Source organism: Solea senegalensis, linkage group LG10, assembly GCF_019176455.1.
Source record: "Solea senegalensis isolate Sse05_10M linkage group LG10, IFAPA_SoseM_1, whole genome shotgun sequence".
Taxonomy (NCBI): Eukaryota; Metazoa; Chordata; class Actinopteri; order Pleuronectiformes; family Soleidae; genus Solea; species Solea senegalensis.
Genome location: NC_058030.1, coordinates 5,385,182 through 5,400,987, shown reverse-complemented (window position 1 = coordinate 5,400,987; position 15,806 = coordinate 5,385,182). Strand labels below are relative to the sequence as shown.

At 40.4% G+C, this 15,806-nt stretch overlaps 2 protein-coding genes across 4 annotated transcripts in view; both read left to right on the top strand.

Moving 5' to 3' along the window:
- Window positions 1-9,847, top strand: part of bbs2 (Bardet-Biedl syndrome 2) — a 12,422-nt gene extending 2,575 nt beyond the window's left edge. Inside the window, exons 2-18 of one of the 2 annotated variants that reach the window (XM_044037133.1) lie at window positions 2,088-2,232; window positions 2,876-3,103; window positions 3,205-3,330; window positions 3,836-3,898; window positions 4,082-4,159; window positions 4,263-4,367; window positions 4,725-4,811; window positions 4,909-5,044; window positions 5,138-5,277; window positions 5,385-5,514; window positions 5,596-5,767; window positions 6,278-6,407; window positions 6,514-6,633; window positions 6,995-7,132; window positions 7,528-7,640; window positions 8,126-8,274; window positions 8,722-9,847. In XM_044037133.1, coding sequence (XP_043893068.1) covers window positions 2,116-2,232; window positions 2,876-3,103; window positions 3,205-3,330; window positions 3,836-3,898; window positions 4,082-4,159; window positions 4,263-4,367; window positions 4,725-4,811; window positions 4,909-5,044; window positions 5,138-5,277; window positions 5,385-5,514; window positions 5,596-5,767; window positions 6,278-6,407; window positions 6,514-6,633; window positions 6,995-7,132; window positions 7,528-7,640; window positions 8,126-8,274; window positions 8,722-8,828 — 2,139 coding nt within the window. In that variant the 5' untranslated portion in view covers window positions 2,088-2,115 and the 3' untranslated portion in view covers window positions 8,829-9,847. The remainder of the gene's footprint in view (window positions 1-2,087; window positions 2,233-2,875; window positions 3,104-3,204; window positions 3,331-3,835; window positions 3,899-4,081; window positions 4,160-4,262; window positions 4,368-4,724; window positions 4,812-4,908; window positions 5,045-5,137; window positions 5,278-5,384; window positions 5,515-5,595; window positions 5,768-6,277; window positions 6,408-6,513; window positions 6,634-6,994; window positions 7,133-7,527; window positions 7,641-8,125; window positions 8,275-8,721) is intronic. The other variant, XM_044037132.1, reaches the window with a different exon arrangement.
- Window positions 9,848-10,218: 371 nt separating this feature from the next.
- b3gnt9 (UDP-GlcNAc:betaGal beta-1,3-N-acetylglucosaminyltransferase 9) lies at window positions 10,219-15,511 on the top strand. Of its 2 annotated transcripts, XM_044035225.1 has the most exons (8): window positions 10,219-10,456; window positions 11,339-11,434; window positions 11,540-11,673; window positions 11,754-11,873; window positions 12,795-13,169; window positions 13,355-13,596; window positions 13,687-13,942; window positions 14,712-15,511. In XM_044035225.1, the coding sequence occupies exons 3-8, from the start codon at window positions 11,560-11,562 to the stop codon at window positions 15,060-15,062; spliced, it is 1,458 nt and encodes a 485-aa protein (XP_043891160.1). In that variant the 5' UTR covers window positions 10,219-10,456; window positions 11,339-11,434; window positions 11,540-11,559; the 3' UTR covers window positions 15,063-15,511. The 2 variants fall into 2 exon arrangements, with proteins under 2 accessions (XP_043891160.1, XP_043891159.1); XM_044035224.1 differs by having other exon boundaries at window positions 11,339-11,673.
- The last annotated feature ends 295 nt before the right edge of the window (window positions 15,512-15,806 follow it).

The window sequence follows — 15,806 nt, the reverse complement described above, 5'->3', positions numbered from 1 at the left end:
ATGTCGTTCAAAATTTGACAAAAATGTCATAGTTTACTATGAAGTCCAAAAAGTCACCAAAATGTCATAGTTTAGTATGTTGTTCAAAATTTGACAAAAATGTCATAGTTTAGTATGTCGTTCAAAATTTGACAAAAATGGCATAGTTTAGTATGTCGTCCAAAATGTGACAAAATGTCATACTTTAGTATGTCGTCCAAAATGAAACGAAAATTTCAAAACGTATTTCAAAAAGTCACCAAAATGTCATAGTTTAGTATGTCATCCAAAAATGTAAAAAAATGTCATAGTTTTGTCTGTAGTCCAAAATTTGTCAAAAATGTCATGGTTTAGTTTATCTTTCAAAAAGTCACCAAAATGTCATAGTTTAGTATGTCATCCAAAATTTGTCAAAAATGTCATAGTTTAGTCTGTAGTCCAAAATTTGTCAAAAATGTCATAGTTTAGGATGTCTTTCAAAAAGTCACCAAAATGTCATAGTTTATTATATCATCCAAAATTTGACAAAAATTTCATAGTTTAGAATGTCGTCCAAAATGAGGCAAAAATGTCATAGTTTAGTATGTCGTCCAAAAAGTCACCAAATGTCATAGTTTAGTATGTCGTCCAAAATGAGACAAAAATGTCAGTTTAGTATGTCGTCCAAAATGAGACAAAAATGTCAGTTTAATATGTCGTCCAAAAAGTCACCAAAACCTCATAGTTTAGTATGTCGTCCAAAATGAGACAAAAAGTATGTTGTCAAAATCAGTCAAAAAAGTCATAGTATACTATGTCGTCCAAAATCAGTCAAAAAAGTCATAGTTTAGTATGTCGTCCAAAAAGTCACCAAAATGTCATAGTTTAGTATGTCGTCCAAAAAGTCACCAAAATGTCATAGTTTAGTATGTTGTCCAAAATGTGAAAAAAATGTCATAGTTTAGTTAGTCATCCAAAATTTGACAAAAATGTCATAGTTTAGTATGTTGTCCAAAATTTGACAAAAATGTCATAGTTTAGTATGTCGTCCAAAATGAGACAAAAATGTCATTGTTAAGTATGTCGTCCAAAATTTGTCAAAAATGTCATGGTTTAGTTTATCTTTCAAAAAGTCACCAAAACCTCATAGTTTAGTATGTCATCCAAAATTTTACAAAAATGTCATAGTTTAGTCCAGTGGTCAGCCAACGAGGTGCCCGCGGGCTCATTTCACTTCACCTCACTTGTATGTATCCATATGATCACTGAGTAAAATGTCCTTGATATTGTTTATAAAAACTGTGATAATCATTAGGAGTAAGCACTGGAATTAATGTGTATGCAATTGAATGCATAATATTTATCATTTAAATGGTAAACTGCATAAAATGTTAATATGGTAGCCCTCCATATTATTCTCTAACCTTCAGGTAGCTCTCGGTCTCAAAAAGGTTGGTGACTCCTGGTTTAGTCTGTAGTCCAAAATCTGTCAAAAATGTCATAGTTTAGTATATCATCCAAAATTTGACAAAAATGTCATAGTGTAGTATGTCGTCCAAAAAGTCACCAAAATGTCATAGTTTAGTATGTCGTCCAAAGTTTGACAAAAATGTAATAGTTTAGTATGTCGTCCAAAGTTTGACAAAAATGGCATAGTTTAGTATGTCGTCCAAAATTTGACAAAAATGTCATAGTTTAGGATGTCTTTCAAAAAGTCACCAAAATGTCATAGTTTAGTATATCATCCAAAATGTCACTAAAATGTCATAGTTTAGTCTGTCGTCCAAAATTTGACAAAAATGTCATATTTAGACGACTAATTTTAATTGAACAGTGCATTTGTATGTACAACTTACTGTTAAAAAAAGTGTGAAGTGACCATTGGTCCCCGAACATCTTCACATTATCAAATCTGGCCCTGGTTAAAAAAAGTTTGGGAACCCCCAGTCTAAAAGCTTCATGTTTTCAAGCTTCAATCCACAGGTTCACAAGGTTCACAATATCTTTTGGCCACTACATTTCTTACTCGTTTTTACAACATCAGAGTAAAATTACATTTTATCATTACTACCCAAAAAGACAATATTTATCACATGCTTTATTTTTCCTGTTTTCTCTGTGTCTTGTTGGCTTTTTTAAGGGAATCCAAAAGGCAACATGCTGGTCCCCATATTTACTTTGAAGTTGAACCACAAGATCAATCCTCGCATGGTGACAATTGGGAAGTTTGATGGACTCCACCCATGTCTTACTGCAGCCACACAGGCTGGAAAGGTGAGGGGGAAAAAAAATCTCTGTTCCAACTTCCACCATAATTTAGAAAAAACAAAAAAAACAACTCATAATGACCTTAAATGTCATAGCATAAGCTTGACAACATGGTTGTTGTCAGAGTAATTTCAAATTATCCCCCGGTAGCTAGTTGTAAATCTTCAAATTCCCAACTTTGTATTCCTTGAATCTTTTTCCCCAAATATTTATTGATTATTGAATATAACACTCAACACTTAACACCCCCCGCACAACAGTTTCAGCTAAAAAGGTGCAACAAACCTCAAGGTCAATCAAGGTGTTATTAATTATACATAGTGGTTATACACATCCATGTATACATAATCGAAAAAGAGAAAAGAAACAACTTTATACATACAAGCACACACATATTCATACTTGTGCCTATTAAAAAGTGTAATCACATAGTTAGTAATGAATATTACCAGGTTTTGGTGAGTAAGTCTAGTTCAATCAAAGGAATCTACTGTCAAATGACCTACTAAATGCAAGAAAGTTGCCCATATTTTGAAAAACTCCTCAACTTAAAACTTTTGCTATATCCTTTCCTACATATCTACAAGATTTGCTGTCACATGTTTCTTCGTTCATGCCCTCATCTCACGTCTCTCTCTCTCTTAAAAAGGTATTTATCCACAATCCTCATGCCCGTGGTCAGAGACCTGTGGCTCACCGGCTGAGCCAGAGCACCCAGGACTCTGACATCTCGCTTCTCAACATCAACCAGGCGGTCAGTTGTCTGACTGCGGGAAAACTCGGTCCAAACACTACAGGGGAAACACTGCTAGTGGGATCCCAAACGAATCTCCTGGCCTATGATGTTCATGACAATGCTGATGTATTCTACAGAGAGGTAAGTGGGGCTGGACTAACTTTGGCCTGATTCTTTATCATGAAGGGGTACATAGGGCTTTTAACAGCTGTCTTGTTCGTTTCTTCTGTGTGGGCTTGCAGGTAACCGATGGGGCCAACACCATCGTGTTGGGCAAACTTGGAGACATTTCTTCTCCTCTTGCCATCATTGGAGGAAACTGTGCCTTGCAAGGTTTTGACTATGAAGGCAATGACCAATTCTGGACAGTAAGTACAGAGAAGTCTACATATATTGTTTTTGTCTTACATAAAAGTAGTGTTTCATCAAGTCTTACTAGTCAAACGCATCCTCAGCTGCTCCATTTTTAGTGTGCCTGATTAAAATATAATTATTCAACTTAATTACTAAAACAGTTACTCTCAAGACCTGAAGTTTCTTTGCTCTCAGGTCCACATGAGATATGAATAATAAAAAAGATATTTACTTTACTTTCTCGAGCAGAATTAGCACTTTATCTGTCTAAAACACATGATAACTGAGCAGCTGAAAGGTTCAGTTATTTATCTCAAATCATGACCTGTAAACACTACTTTAACCATTATGTGCACATTTTTGTGCCTCATATAATTTGCTCGCCGACAGATTCTTGTTATCCATTTCTATTTTATTAGGCAAAATTGCCCAACTGCAATAATTCAATTATGCTGAGCTTTTCAGGCTCCGATCAACATTTCTGTGAGGTTCAATCATGATGAACTATGTTGTTTTTAGGTAACTGGAGATAATGTCCGATCTCTTGTGCTCTGTGACTTCACTGGGGACGGCAAAAATGAGGTAAGACCCAACTTAAAGGCAGTTCAAGGCAGAGTTTAATGCTTGACCTCCTCCTCTCTGACTTCTCTTTTCAGTGACTCACTGGTCACTGTTCTCTCAGGACTAAACAAATGAGTTACATGAAAGATTTGTTCGTTCTCATTATGATAAATAGCTCATTCATATTTTGCATTGTGTGTCCAGCTCCTGGTGGGATCTGAGGACTTTGATATCAGAGTTTTCAAAGAGGATGAGCTTGTCTCTGAGATGACTGAAAATGAGGTAAATGGGTTGACTAAAGAACAAAATTTACCCTGCCTTTGAAATAATTAATGATCATTGCACTTGTAGTGACATGCGCTCTCTCCGTCTCTCTTACTTACAGACTGTAACATCACTGTGCCATATGCATGGCAGCAGGTTCGGCTACGCCCTTGCTAATGGGACTGTTGGAGTCTATGACCGCACTGCCCGCTACTGGAGGATCAAGGTACCACGTGATAATGTTTTCCCAGTACATGAATCTGAAATCTGACTTGGATTTGGGCTACATTTACCTTTAACTGTGTCTGTGAAGGTTCTCAGTCCAGGTCATAGTCATCTGCTTTGGTTAGCTGTAGGTAACTTGCATGACTTAGGCTTAAGCCGTTCCACCAAGAAGCTTCTTCAGTTCTGACTAACTGGTGGAAAAAACAGTCTCCAGTCTCCTGTGCTCTAGTTGGTCAGATCTGAAGAAGCTTCATAGTCAGTTATTAACTCCCCATTTTACCTATAAATACTCACCGAATGTAACTAAAGTCTCCATTTGCTATTCCATATTGCTAATGTAGTTTCTAATCCCACTCAGTCTAAGAATCATGCAATGAGCATCCACGCCTTTGATCTGAATGCCGATGGGGTTGTGGAGCTTATCACTGGATGGTCAAACGGGAAGGTCAGCACAAAGCTCATCTAAAAACTGTCTTACACACTTATGTTCATTATATTTCTGCGGATTCATTTTTTTCAGCTGTGTTCTTACCTTGTCGCAGATTGATGCGCGCAGCGACCGCACAGGAGAGGTCATTTTCAAGGACAACCTCTCCTCTTCAGTGGCAGGAGTGGTGGAGGGGGACTACAGGTTGGACGGACAGAAGCAACTCATCTGCACGTCCATAGAAGGAGAGGGTACGTCGTGTCAGAGGACATATGGAGACGCAAGGTCCTTTTAAATCTAGACTCCAGGATGTTTGATTTGATGTCGGTGTCTGTGTCCTGTAGTCCGTGGTTACCTGCCAGCCAGTAAGGACCTGAAAGGGAACCTCATGGACACTAGTGCTGAACAAGATCTCATCCGAGAGCTCAGCCATCGCAGGCAGAATCTGCTGCTTGAGCTACGGAACTATGATGAGAACGCTAAGGTATATACATGTATATGTACAAGTGTTAGGTCCATGTTGTCATCTCCAATTTTGATCTAACCAGCCCCTATGTACTAACCTCAGTAAAAATGATCATATTGTTTCAGGGGGTGTCAGAAACGAACAGTGGGGTGGGGGTAATACCAGCCAACACTCAGCTCCAGACAGCACTGTCAGTGAAACCTGCGACGGAAGCCCAGAGGGCTCATGTAGAACTCAGCATTTCAACACCAAATGGTAAAACTGTCTATTGTAAATTGAGAAGTTGAAGCATGTGAAATACGACTAATCCTTACGTCTCTCCTGCGTCCTGTACAGAGACGATAATTCGGGCAGTGCTCATCTTTGCAGAGGGAATATTTGAGGGTGAGAGTCATGTTGTCCACCCCAGTGTCCAAAACCTGTCCGGTTGTGTCAGAGTTCCCATCGTACCGCCAAAAGACATACCAGTGGACCTGCACATTAAAGCCTTTGTTGGAGGGAAAACTAGGTAGGATATGTGCAAGTCGTCTGATCTCGTAAAAATAATGATATTTTGGTTATTTACCCACACCAAGAATGTTAGTGTTTTTGGTCTGTCTGTGAGAGCAAGACTGTGGAATATCTCTAGACATGCTTAAAAATCCTGAATAGAGGACCAACTAGACACCACAGTTATATGTATGTGTGAGGAGGAGAAAATCTGCATTTGCTTAACATTTGCTTGGCATTTAACAAAAAAAATATCTGGGGATGTAGTGGGTGCAGTCGGGGAGCTGTAGCTGAGAATGAGTGATGAGGGGAAATTCTCATTACTCAACTCTGCTTATTTGCTCTGGTGAGGCAACAACAGTGCTCAGCTTTATGCAAATATCCTCTTATTACTCTGTAAGCAGCAGCCAGATGAGAGGCACGCCTGTTTATCATAATTCACCTCAGTATGTGCAAACACTCCAGTGTAAAGTTGATATGGATTCATTTGAATACATTTAACAAAGCTCATGGTTTATGTCCCCTCCAGCACACAGTTCCACGTGTTTGAAATCACTCGTCACCTGCCTCGGTTCTCCATGTATGACATCAGTTTGGACTCCTCTGAAGTTCCGCCCAACGGAAGGGTCACCTTCAGCATCAGCGACCGACCACAGCGGGTAGACTGTCACCTTTGTGATAGAAAGAAAAAAACAAACATTAAAGAGGGATCAGCTCCATGCAGTGAAGACAATAACTTGGTGCTTTTCTTGTGTGTGAGTGCAGGTGGTGATGTGGCTGAATCAGAACTTCCTGCTTCCAAAGGGAGTGGACAGTCCTGATGTGACCTTTAATTCATTAAGAGGAGGGGGACACTTGTCCATCAGCATGGCCAGCAATGGACAGGTACACACTTAACACACAGTTAGATTTAAACACCTTTTCACAACAATTAACAAGAGAATCAATGCACTTGAGCTTCATACTTCAATGTAAACTTATGTTCACAAAAAAAGGAAATACCAAGACACTTAAGGAGGTTTACGTGAAAATAAGAGTATACATGAAAACTGCATTTCCTTTCAGTCTGAACAGACATCAAACCAGCCTGTGGACAAGAAATGAACAGTTAACATCCACCGTTGACTTTTGCTACTCCTGCACTCTACTGATCTGTGTATCTGCACATTGTCACAATAGACCACAGCCATGAAATCAACTAAAGTTCCTCAGGTACATAAATAAAATTCCTTATTTGTCCAATCAGATCACTCTGAGAACAGATGACATTGACCTGGCAGGAGATCTGGTCCAATCACTGGCCTCCTTCCTGGCAATAGAGGACCTTTCGTCAGAAGCAGACTTCCCCGGATACTTTGAAGAGCTGCGCACTACACTCACTGAGGTCTGGCTTTATTTGGACTGAGGTCTTTAGAAGTGTCTGTGTAAAAAGCTTTATATATGTACCTTTTTATCAAAAAAGAGAACAAATTCTGTATAGTTTGAGTTCAGTTTCATGAAAAAGTAAGGGCTTGAATAATATATTTTGCCACATTGCTGATGAGTCTCTGTTTCATACATGAACTCTGCATTTCTCACTATTTCTACTGTAATTTCTCTAACTTTTTATTTATTTATATATTATTTTGAATAGAAAACCATGCCCTTTTTGTTTGTTTGAATTTTCTTTTTAAGAAACATTGACCTAGTCTCTGTGGATGACTGATATAAAGCTCACCGGAATCATGGTCGTGCATCTAAACGAGTATTAATACTGGGTGTTGAATGTCTCACTGTCAGGTGGATGATTTCCACTCGGTCCATCAGAAGTTAACTGCAGCTATGGCCGACCACTCCAACTACATCAGGAACATGCTGGTGCAAGCAGAGGACGCTCGCCTCATGTGTCACATGTGAGTTACCGCAACATTCACATTCATGCTGAACATCTGTGGGAAGGCACCGCATGTGTGTTGTTCCTGTCTACTCCTGTCTTTTTTGTCATTAATATTCAGTTTCATTTCAAAATGTCTGCTGTAAAAAAATCCAGCTGGGTTGCAAAAAACTCCAAAATTAGGATTTTTTTTGCTTCCTTTTTTTTTTTATTATTTTTTCATTGAATTATCTCCAGGTCCATATAAACAATGAAGACAGTTAGTCTTGTAGTGCTTGCGATGATGCTATAATTCTATGAGTCTTGCATGAGACGCTGTTGTAACTTAAAGTAGCAGTGCCTCTTTAGAATAAATAATGCAAAACCAGTATGGACCAGCAGAATAACTAAAGATTTGTGATTTCTGAGTAAAAATAGTTGATATCAAAGACACAAAAGAGCATAAGTTAGTTGTTCCTGATTGCACACACTGACTCTCTCGCCCTGTTTCTCTGCACCCTTCAGGACCGTTATGAAGAAGCGTTACAGAGAGTTGTACGATCTAAACCGGGATCTCATCAATGAGTATAAAATACGCTCTAACAACCACAATGCCCTGCTGGCCTGTCTCAAGTCTGTCAACCTGGCTATACAGCGGGCAGGTAGACTCAGAGGTAGGTGTGTGTGTGTGTGTGAAACACTTATGTGGCACCTACAACTTCTGTTTTCGTGCCCGAGCACATTAGATAAAGCAGTCTGATCAATTATGTGTAATTACTTACTCGTTCAGTCGGGTGATTAATATTCCATAACTGCAGCAACATTAGCAACTCTTACCATGCCAGACACAGCTCAGGTCACGTCCCCGTGTTTCCTCGAGCATCGGACATCAGGCACGTCCATCATCAAGCTTTGACGAGACACAATGGCAGCAAAAGACTGGAGGTTATTCCAAAAAATGACATTGTTGACAGTAGCTTTAAAAAGAAAAAAAAGGTATTAATACAAATGTCAGCAACAAACAGTGAGCAAAAAATATTAAATCTCAAAATAACGAATGTCAGCCTTCATTTGTCTCCCTGATCATCTCTGTCTCTGTCTCTGTCCGTCCCTCTCTTCAGTGGGAAAGCCTAAGAACCAAGTGATATCCGCCTGCCGAGACGCCATCAAAAGCAATAACGTCAACTCGCTCTTCAGAATCATGAGAGCTGGCACTGCATCCTCCTGAGGATGGAAAGAGCATTTAGAGAGGGTGATATTAATAAGCACAAGTGATGAACTTCAGCATAGCACCAACACAGAAAAGCCTTGGACAAGAAATATGTTCGGACTGGAAAGGGGACATTGTTGTTGCCTTAATCCATCTTTTCTTTTTGTTTCATGACTACACTTTTAAGCAACAGCCTTGCACCAACATTGGCACCAGCTCCTTCACACTTGAAATTCTGCTTGCTCATAAAACTAGGAACGCTGACCACGGATTTAGTTTAACGGTTAAAACATCCATCCATCTCAGTCTGGCAGATGGTTTTTGTGGAGTTCAGCTTAGTGAGTAAATAAGGCACTTTAACGTAGGAGTCAGCAGGTAGGAATGACTCAACTGTTTAGAGCGTTCTGCCATTCTCATACAGGAAAGGAAAGTCACACTGACGTTTGCACAACTGTGCAGAAAATGTTTAGGACAAGTCATCCTGACTGTGTTTCCTCAAAGGAATTGATCTGAACATAGACTCAGCTCGCACACAGTGATGTTTAGAGAAAGCACAGCTGGAGCGAGACAGAGCAGTTTCCTCCCAGATGCGGCGTTGGGCCATTCGTCGTCCCTCTGTTAGCTCTGAGAGACGGCTCGTTCTCCGCCTCCAGCTGTTGTGTGTTCGTGTGGTGTTTGTAGCCAAAGAAAACGTTTGAAAACGAGTGAATGAATGAATGTCACAGAGGACCAATGCTGTGTGTCTAACCTGTGATCAAAACAGGGTGTGTGTAAATGTAATGTGTTTGTGACAGAAACTATTAAATGATGTGTTTTCAAAAGTTGTGTGTGTCTAGTTATCTTACCACAAATAATATGCTCTCAATTAACAATAACAAGAATGACACAGTTTCTTTTCTTTTCCATTCTACGTGTTTGCTGTGTTGGCATCTGCCTGCTCAGCTTAAATCACGTGGTCAACTAAAAAAAGAAGAAGACTGCTGCATTCAAGTGCTTCTTACAAGCTCGTTGTTTTGACTGGTTTCCTACTGAATCCTAATGCTACTGAATATTAAAATATAAACATTAAATAAATGTGTCAGTGATAGCAAATCAAGTGGTGACTTTTTTCAGCGATTGTGAACAAATTAAGTAGGGTCATTAAATATTTTTATGAACATTCTCTGGAGGTTTGGTCTAGTTTTACCTGAGGCCCCTAAACTCTCTGGAAACGCCCCTGTTCACGTGCTAGCTGCGTATTCAAACGCTAGTTTACGTGTAAAACAAAATCGTCATGTTCTGTGCATTTTATCGTTTTGTTTTGCTGGTAATGCGGGTATGTATAAACCTTTGATAAGCAAGTAGTTTATTCTATCCTTAAAACGCAATATTTGTTTGGATTCACCAGACAACTTTGTGATGCCGGTATTTCCCACAGTACTTGAATGCGTCATGAGCGCAGACGCTTGTGTGGAACAGGCTGTTTTATCTTCACGGACTTCAAAACTCAGCGTCCCTTTTTCGTCTTTTCCTCCCTGGATTTTAAAGAAACTTTGTAAGTTTCCACTTCAGTTGGTGTGTTAGAGCACAGAGGGAACAGAGTGGAGCAGAGTCTCCGCTGCAGCTGCACAGATGTTTTCACTTTGACCTCCTCCTCCTCTTGTCTGGTACGTTTTAATGCATTTTGCTTTTAAATACGACACAAACCTGACTGTTTGTAAAACACATTACATGCATTTACATGTCACCTTACCTGCATACTCACTGCATGGATTATCATCTATGTGGAAAGTGATGTAACCCTGCTTTTTCTTGACCTTTGACACACAGGAATGTGTGACCCTCAGACACCTGGATCAGGTTATTGAAGGGGCAACTTTTTTTTCCTTAAGACAAAATAAATTGATTTAACCGCAGAGAGGCTTAAATGTGGATGCTGTTTCAAAGTTAAAGCCACATTACAACTTCTTTTTTTATGTCAGACAGAAAGTAATAATTGCCAGTGAAATATGGGAGCTGTGCTATCTGTCGAAACAAGAATCGTTATGGTTATAATATGTAATCAGAGGTGGCAGATGATCACCTTCTCCTCTTGATGAATAGATCAGCTGCAGCAAGAAAAAGTTTTTAGTGTTGATTTGTTTTGGTCCTCTTGCCAGAGGGGAGTAACACAAACAGATCACGTCCAGGGGTTAATTGGACCTTCAAAAGAACATGCCAGTGTTAAAAAAGAAACGGATTAAAAACAGATTTTAGTCACTCTACAAAATTTGATGATTTATGTATGTTAGTTACTTTATCTTGTCATTGGAGATGGGGATGGGGCCAAAAATAACTTCTGTGATGATATGTCACAGAATTTCAACATAAAAGTGTTGATATGAATCTATAAATATCAAAAACAGACAAATAACTTGATTTTCAGTGATAATCAATTGAGATTGAGAAATAAAATGGGGGCCTTTTGTAAAGTTTCCTTGCTGTTTTTATATTTTTCATACAACCGCACTTGAAAAACACTCCTGAGCTTCACTAATGCTGTTCTGCAGGTGCCTGGGGAGACGAGGAGGACACAGTCGATGGACATCCTTCCAGTCACATAAGTGATTTGCACTTTAAGCCCTGTCATAATCATGTGAGAGGAGGTGATTCTTCACACCTCAGCCAAGAAGATGAAGAAAAATCATCTGATTTCCTCACTGCAAACTCAAATCTGACTGATAACATCTGTCCTGAATGTCTTCATGAAGAGTCAGGACCGTTCACTACCATGAGGCTGCTGAGGAAGGTGGTGATGATGAGGAGGATTCTCCATGTGAAGGGAGATGTGCTGTGCACCATGATGCTGCTCGTCCTGTTCTGTCTGCTTCTCTACGCCCGACAGGTACTGTAGGTCGAAGTCACAGCTTAGAATCTCTATTTACGGTATGAGTTCATCATCAATGACCTCACCCGTGGTTCCAGGTCATGCTCTCCTCTGGGTGGGACAAACCTCTGTGGAAGCTGGAGATTCACGGCTCTACCAGCTCCAGTCGGACCCTGCTGGGAGCCAGAGGGACTAAAGTGGACCAGAAGTCTCCGGGGGTAGGACCTGATCTAAGTCACTTCTTGATCATGTATGCAGGAACGAGGCTACTTTAAAATGTTCTCGGCCTGATTTAAGGTTTTGGTGGGCTGTAGGTGATTTTTAGAATTTAAAGTCAGCCAAGAAATTCTTAAGTTTGGGAATGACTGGTATGGTCCATAGTTAAAGTTCTAGTGCATTCCCTCGCCCCTTAAAACTTAAAACTCATCTCTTCTCATTGGCCTTTAACAAAACTTAAGTTGTTGACGTTATTTTATTTCAGTTTCCTTATGTTTCATTGTATGGCTGTTTTTTTTTATCCATGTTTTATGTCTTTTAACAACTTTTAGTTGTTGTTTTTTTAGATGTATTTTAGCTTTTAATGTCTGTTATTTATTATTCTGTGCAGTACTTTGGTCCACTGTGGTTGTTTGAAAATGCTTTACGAATAAAGTTGGACTGGATTGGATTGGATCAACCGTCATAACTAAGTGCCTAACCTAAACCCTGAAACCAGGTCTTAACCCTTTAAAGTTATGGGATCCAGAGAACAATGTCAAAATGTTCTTTTAAAGATAGATTTGTATGTTTTTTTTTTGGACCTCACAAAAATATGAATACACACACACACCCACACAGAGCGTGCATGATATACACACAGTCTTCTCCAGTTTTTTTTCCTACAGTACTTTGATAAGTTATATTAAGCTGTGAGGTGCAGATTTGGCTTTGATATGGCTGTAACTGACATGTGTTTATATTTAAAAGTTACAGCTTTAGTAGTGAAATAACCAGAGACCCAAAAAGCTAGAATTACTTATAAATAGACTAAAAAGGCATTAAAAGTCTGTTTTCATTGTGCTGTGTTTGCTCCAGTTACAGTGACGGCCACTGCTCATCCAGCAAAATGAATGTCCTCTGTCCCCTGTCTCACATTCCAGGAACCATCCAGCCCTCCAGCACCACAGCTGCCTGCCTGTAAGCCCGAGTCCAACACCAAACCTCCTCAGGCCAAGTCCAAATCTAAGGGGAAATCTAAGGGGAAATCTAAGTCCAGACGGAAGAATCTTGTGCCGACCAAGGCTGCCGGCAAACCTCTGCCCACGAGGCCACCGTTTGACTTTGAGGGTTACCTGAGAGAAAAGGACAACAGAAACTTTCGGCTGCTCATAGATCAGCCCGAGAAATGTCACATCAGAGGAGAAGAGGGAGGAGGAGGAGGAGCAGGAGGAGGCAGGGATGAAACGGGATCCACTCCTGCTCTCCACATGCTCATTGCAGTCAAATCTGTTGCTGCAGATTTTGATAAACGTCAGGTAATCACCGACTTTAATCCCAGAATTTAAGATGAACACAGAGTATTTCTTTCTATTTGGTATATTTTAACCCTTATTTTCTTAACTTTGTTATACTGTAACTCTAAATACTAAAATGAAAGATCACACTGTAAAAAAATAATGAACAACCTTGTTTCTTGCTCCTGAATCATTTCCTCTCACAGGTGGTGCGTCGGACATGGGGTAACGAGAGACGTTTCCATGACGGTGTGTCCATCCGTACAGTTTTCCTGCTCGGCGTTCCCAGAAATCGGAGTTCTCTGCCTCTGTGGGATCGACTCCTGACGTATGAGAGTCAAACGTTTCAGGATATCCTGCTTTGGGACTTTGAAGACACTTTCTTCAACCTGACGCTGAAGGAAACACACTTTCTGGAATGGGTCAACAGCAGCTGTCCTCATGTCAAGTCAGTATTTATAAAAAAATTTTTTTACTGGGATTATAAACTCGTGACTCGTATTTTGACACTTTTCCTGTTTCTCTCTCTGTCTCACAGGTTCATCTTTAAAGGCGACGCGGACGTGTACGTGAATGTGGAGAACATTTTAGAGATGTTACACGGCCAAAAGCCAGATAAAGATCTGTTTGTCGGGGACATTATCATCCACGCTAAACCCATTCGCCGGCGCAGTTCCAAGTATTACGTGCCCGAGTTTGTGTACGGTGGAGGTTTGTACCCGAACTACGCCGGAGGAGGAGGGTTCGTCATGTCGGGACATACAGCTCGCAGACTCAGCTCTGCATGTCAACAGGTAACAAAAATGTAGAAAAGGGCGTTTCAGTGGGTAAGAGTTAAGCCCCGCCCTACTCTAGGGGATAATTGGCCAGATTTTGGTCCTGATCTGGCTCTACCGCTTCAGATTTTAGGCTGATCTGGACAGATTATCCGGCCAAATTATCCCGCAGTGTGAGAGATTAACAGATGGGATTTTAATAGCCAACTATAACCTCATATTGTGAAATAAATGACCTCATTATAACGTGATAAATGATACAATTATCTCACTGTGCTCAGTAACTGCAGAATCTGGCCACGTCTCAACTTACTTCAGAAGGAGAGCCATTTCTTCATTTTATCCTTTTTATTCCACACAAGCGTAACGTGGGTTTGATTCTCTCCTGGTGCTTTGCTTCACTGTCCTGTCAAATAAAGAACAATAAAACAGCAATATAAGTTATCATGTTATTATGAGGGAATAATGGATTTATCCCATTATAATGAGATCATTTAGTGTCTTGCTATAACATGATGAGGTTGTATGACATAATATTTTTCCAAATTATTTATTTGTATGTACAGCATCACGAGAAACATGTTTCCTTACTATTTGTTTTTTTGATGAATGTTACTTTCTTGTTTCACTAGCAGAACATCCACGCGCTGTTTTTATATTATAGTGATTACTCTCACAGTAATATTCAAGTTCTGCCAATAAACCGTATTAAATGTTTCACACTGGACTGTAAAAAACGTTTTTGTACATACTGTTTTTTCATCTTCGGTCTTTTTCTTTTCTCGAGGTGGAGTTGTTCCCCATCGATGACGTCTTTTTGGGAATGTGTCTCCAGCTGATTGGCGTCAAACCCTCGCGGCACCAGGGTTTCCGGACCTTCGGGATCCCCCGTCCATCCGCCGCGCCGCACCTGGAGACGTTCAACCCGTGTTTCTACAGAGAGCTCATGGTTGTCCACAGCCTCAGTGTCCCGCAGATCTGGCTCATGTGGAACCTCCTGCACGACCCCAGTCTGAGCTGCCACAACAGGACCGACGTCCCGACGTCCTGGCCCTTTAGGTGGAGAGAGGGGACGGGGGAGGCAGCGGGAGAAGAGACGGACTACGGCGCCAAGCGGGTGTTTGTCACACATGAGTGACCTTTGCTGGGTCAAGCTTTGAAAGAACGGTGATGTGCTAAAAACATGAGGATTTATTCAAGCTGGAGGAAATGAATTGGCAAATGTGTTTTTAAATGTTTCATTAAAGAATCCCAAAGCACGGCTCTTAAGGTGCATGTGAACCACCAACAGCAAAGACTGTGGGACCAGTTGAATCTCTGGACGTTTGAATGTTTAATCCTAAGAATGTGTTCACATGGAAAACATGGCTAAATGTGGTTAACTGGATTAACCCCATCCAAGGTGTGTGTGTGTGTGTGTGTGTGTTATAGTTTTAGTTCAAAAAAGCCCTTAACTCTTACTTCAGTAAGTAAGACTGAGATTGACAGTGGGACAGAGGGACAGAGGGAGGACAGCGTCAGAGACGTCTTCATGTTGTGATGTGCATGTTCTCTTCTCCATCTGCTGAATAAAAGCACAATAAGACACTTGCGGTATCTGTTCCCTGGAGGAACAACACATGAATCCCTAATGGGAACCAGGTGGGACCATGAGAAACACACACAAACTTGTTTTTAAATCTTAGTGAGGACACATCACTAAGACATACTGCATTAACAAAGCCCCTTACCCTAACCATCCCAACTAAGTGCCTAATCCTAACCTTTAACCTTACCCTAACCCCCAAAAGCCCTTTAAACCTGCCTTTAGACAATGTCCTTACTCCCTATGGTTACATGTTTTTGGTCCTCACACAGCTACAAATACAAGAGGCACACACAC

Bases quoted from the DNA above. Each gene is read 5' to 3' on its own strand.
- b3gnt9 (XM_044035225.1), top strand. From the start codon at position 11,560: ATGAGGCTGCTGAGGAAGGTGGTGATGATGAGGAGGATTCTCCATGTG. The intron at 11,874-12,794 runs GTAGGACCTGAT...CTCACATTCCAG, and splicing joins TGGACCAGAAGTCTCCGGGG to GAACCATCCAGCCCTCCAGC. The intron at 13,170-13,354 runs GTAATCACCGAC...TTCCTCTCACAG, and splicing joins CAGATTTTGATAAACGTCAG to GTGGTGCGTCGGACATGGGG.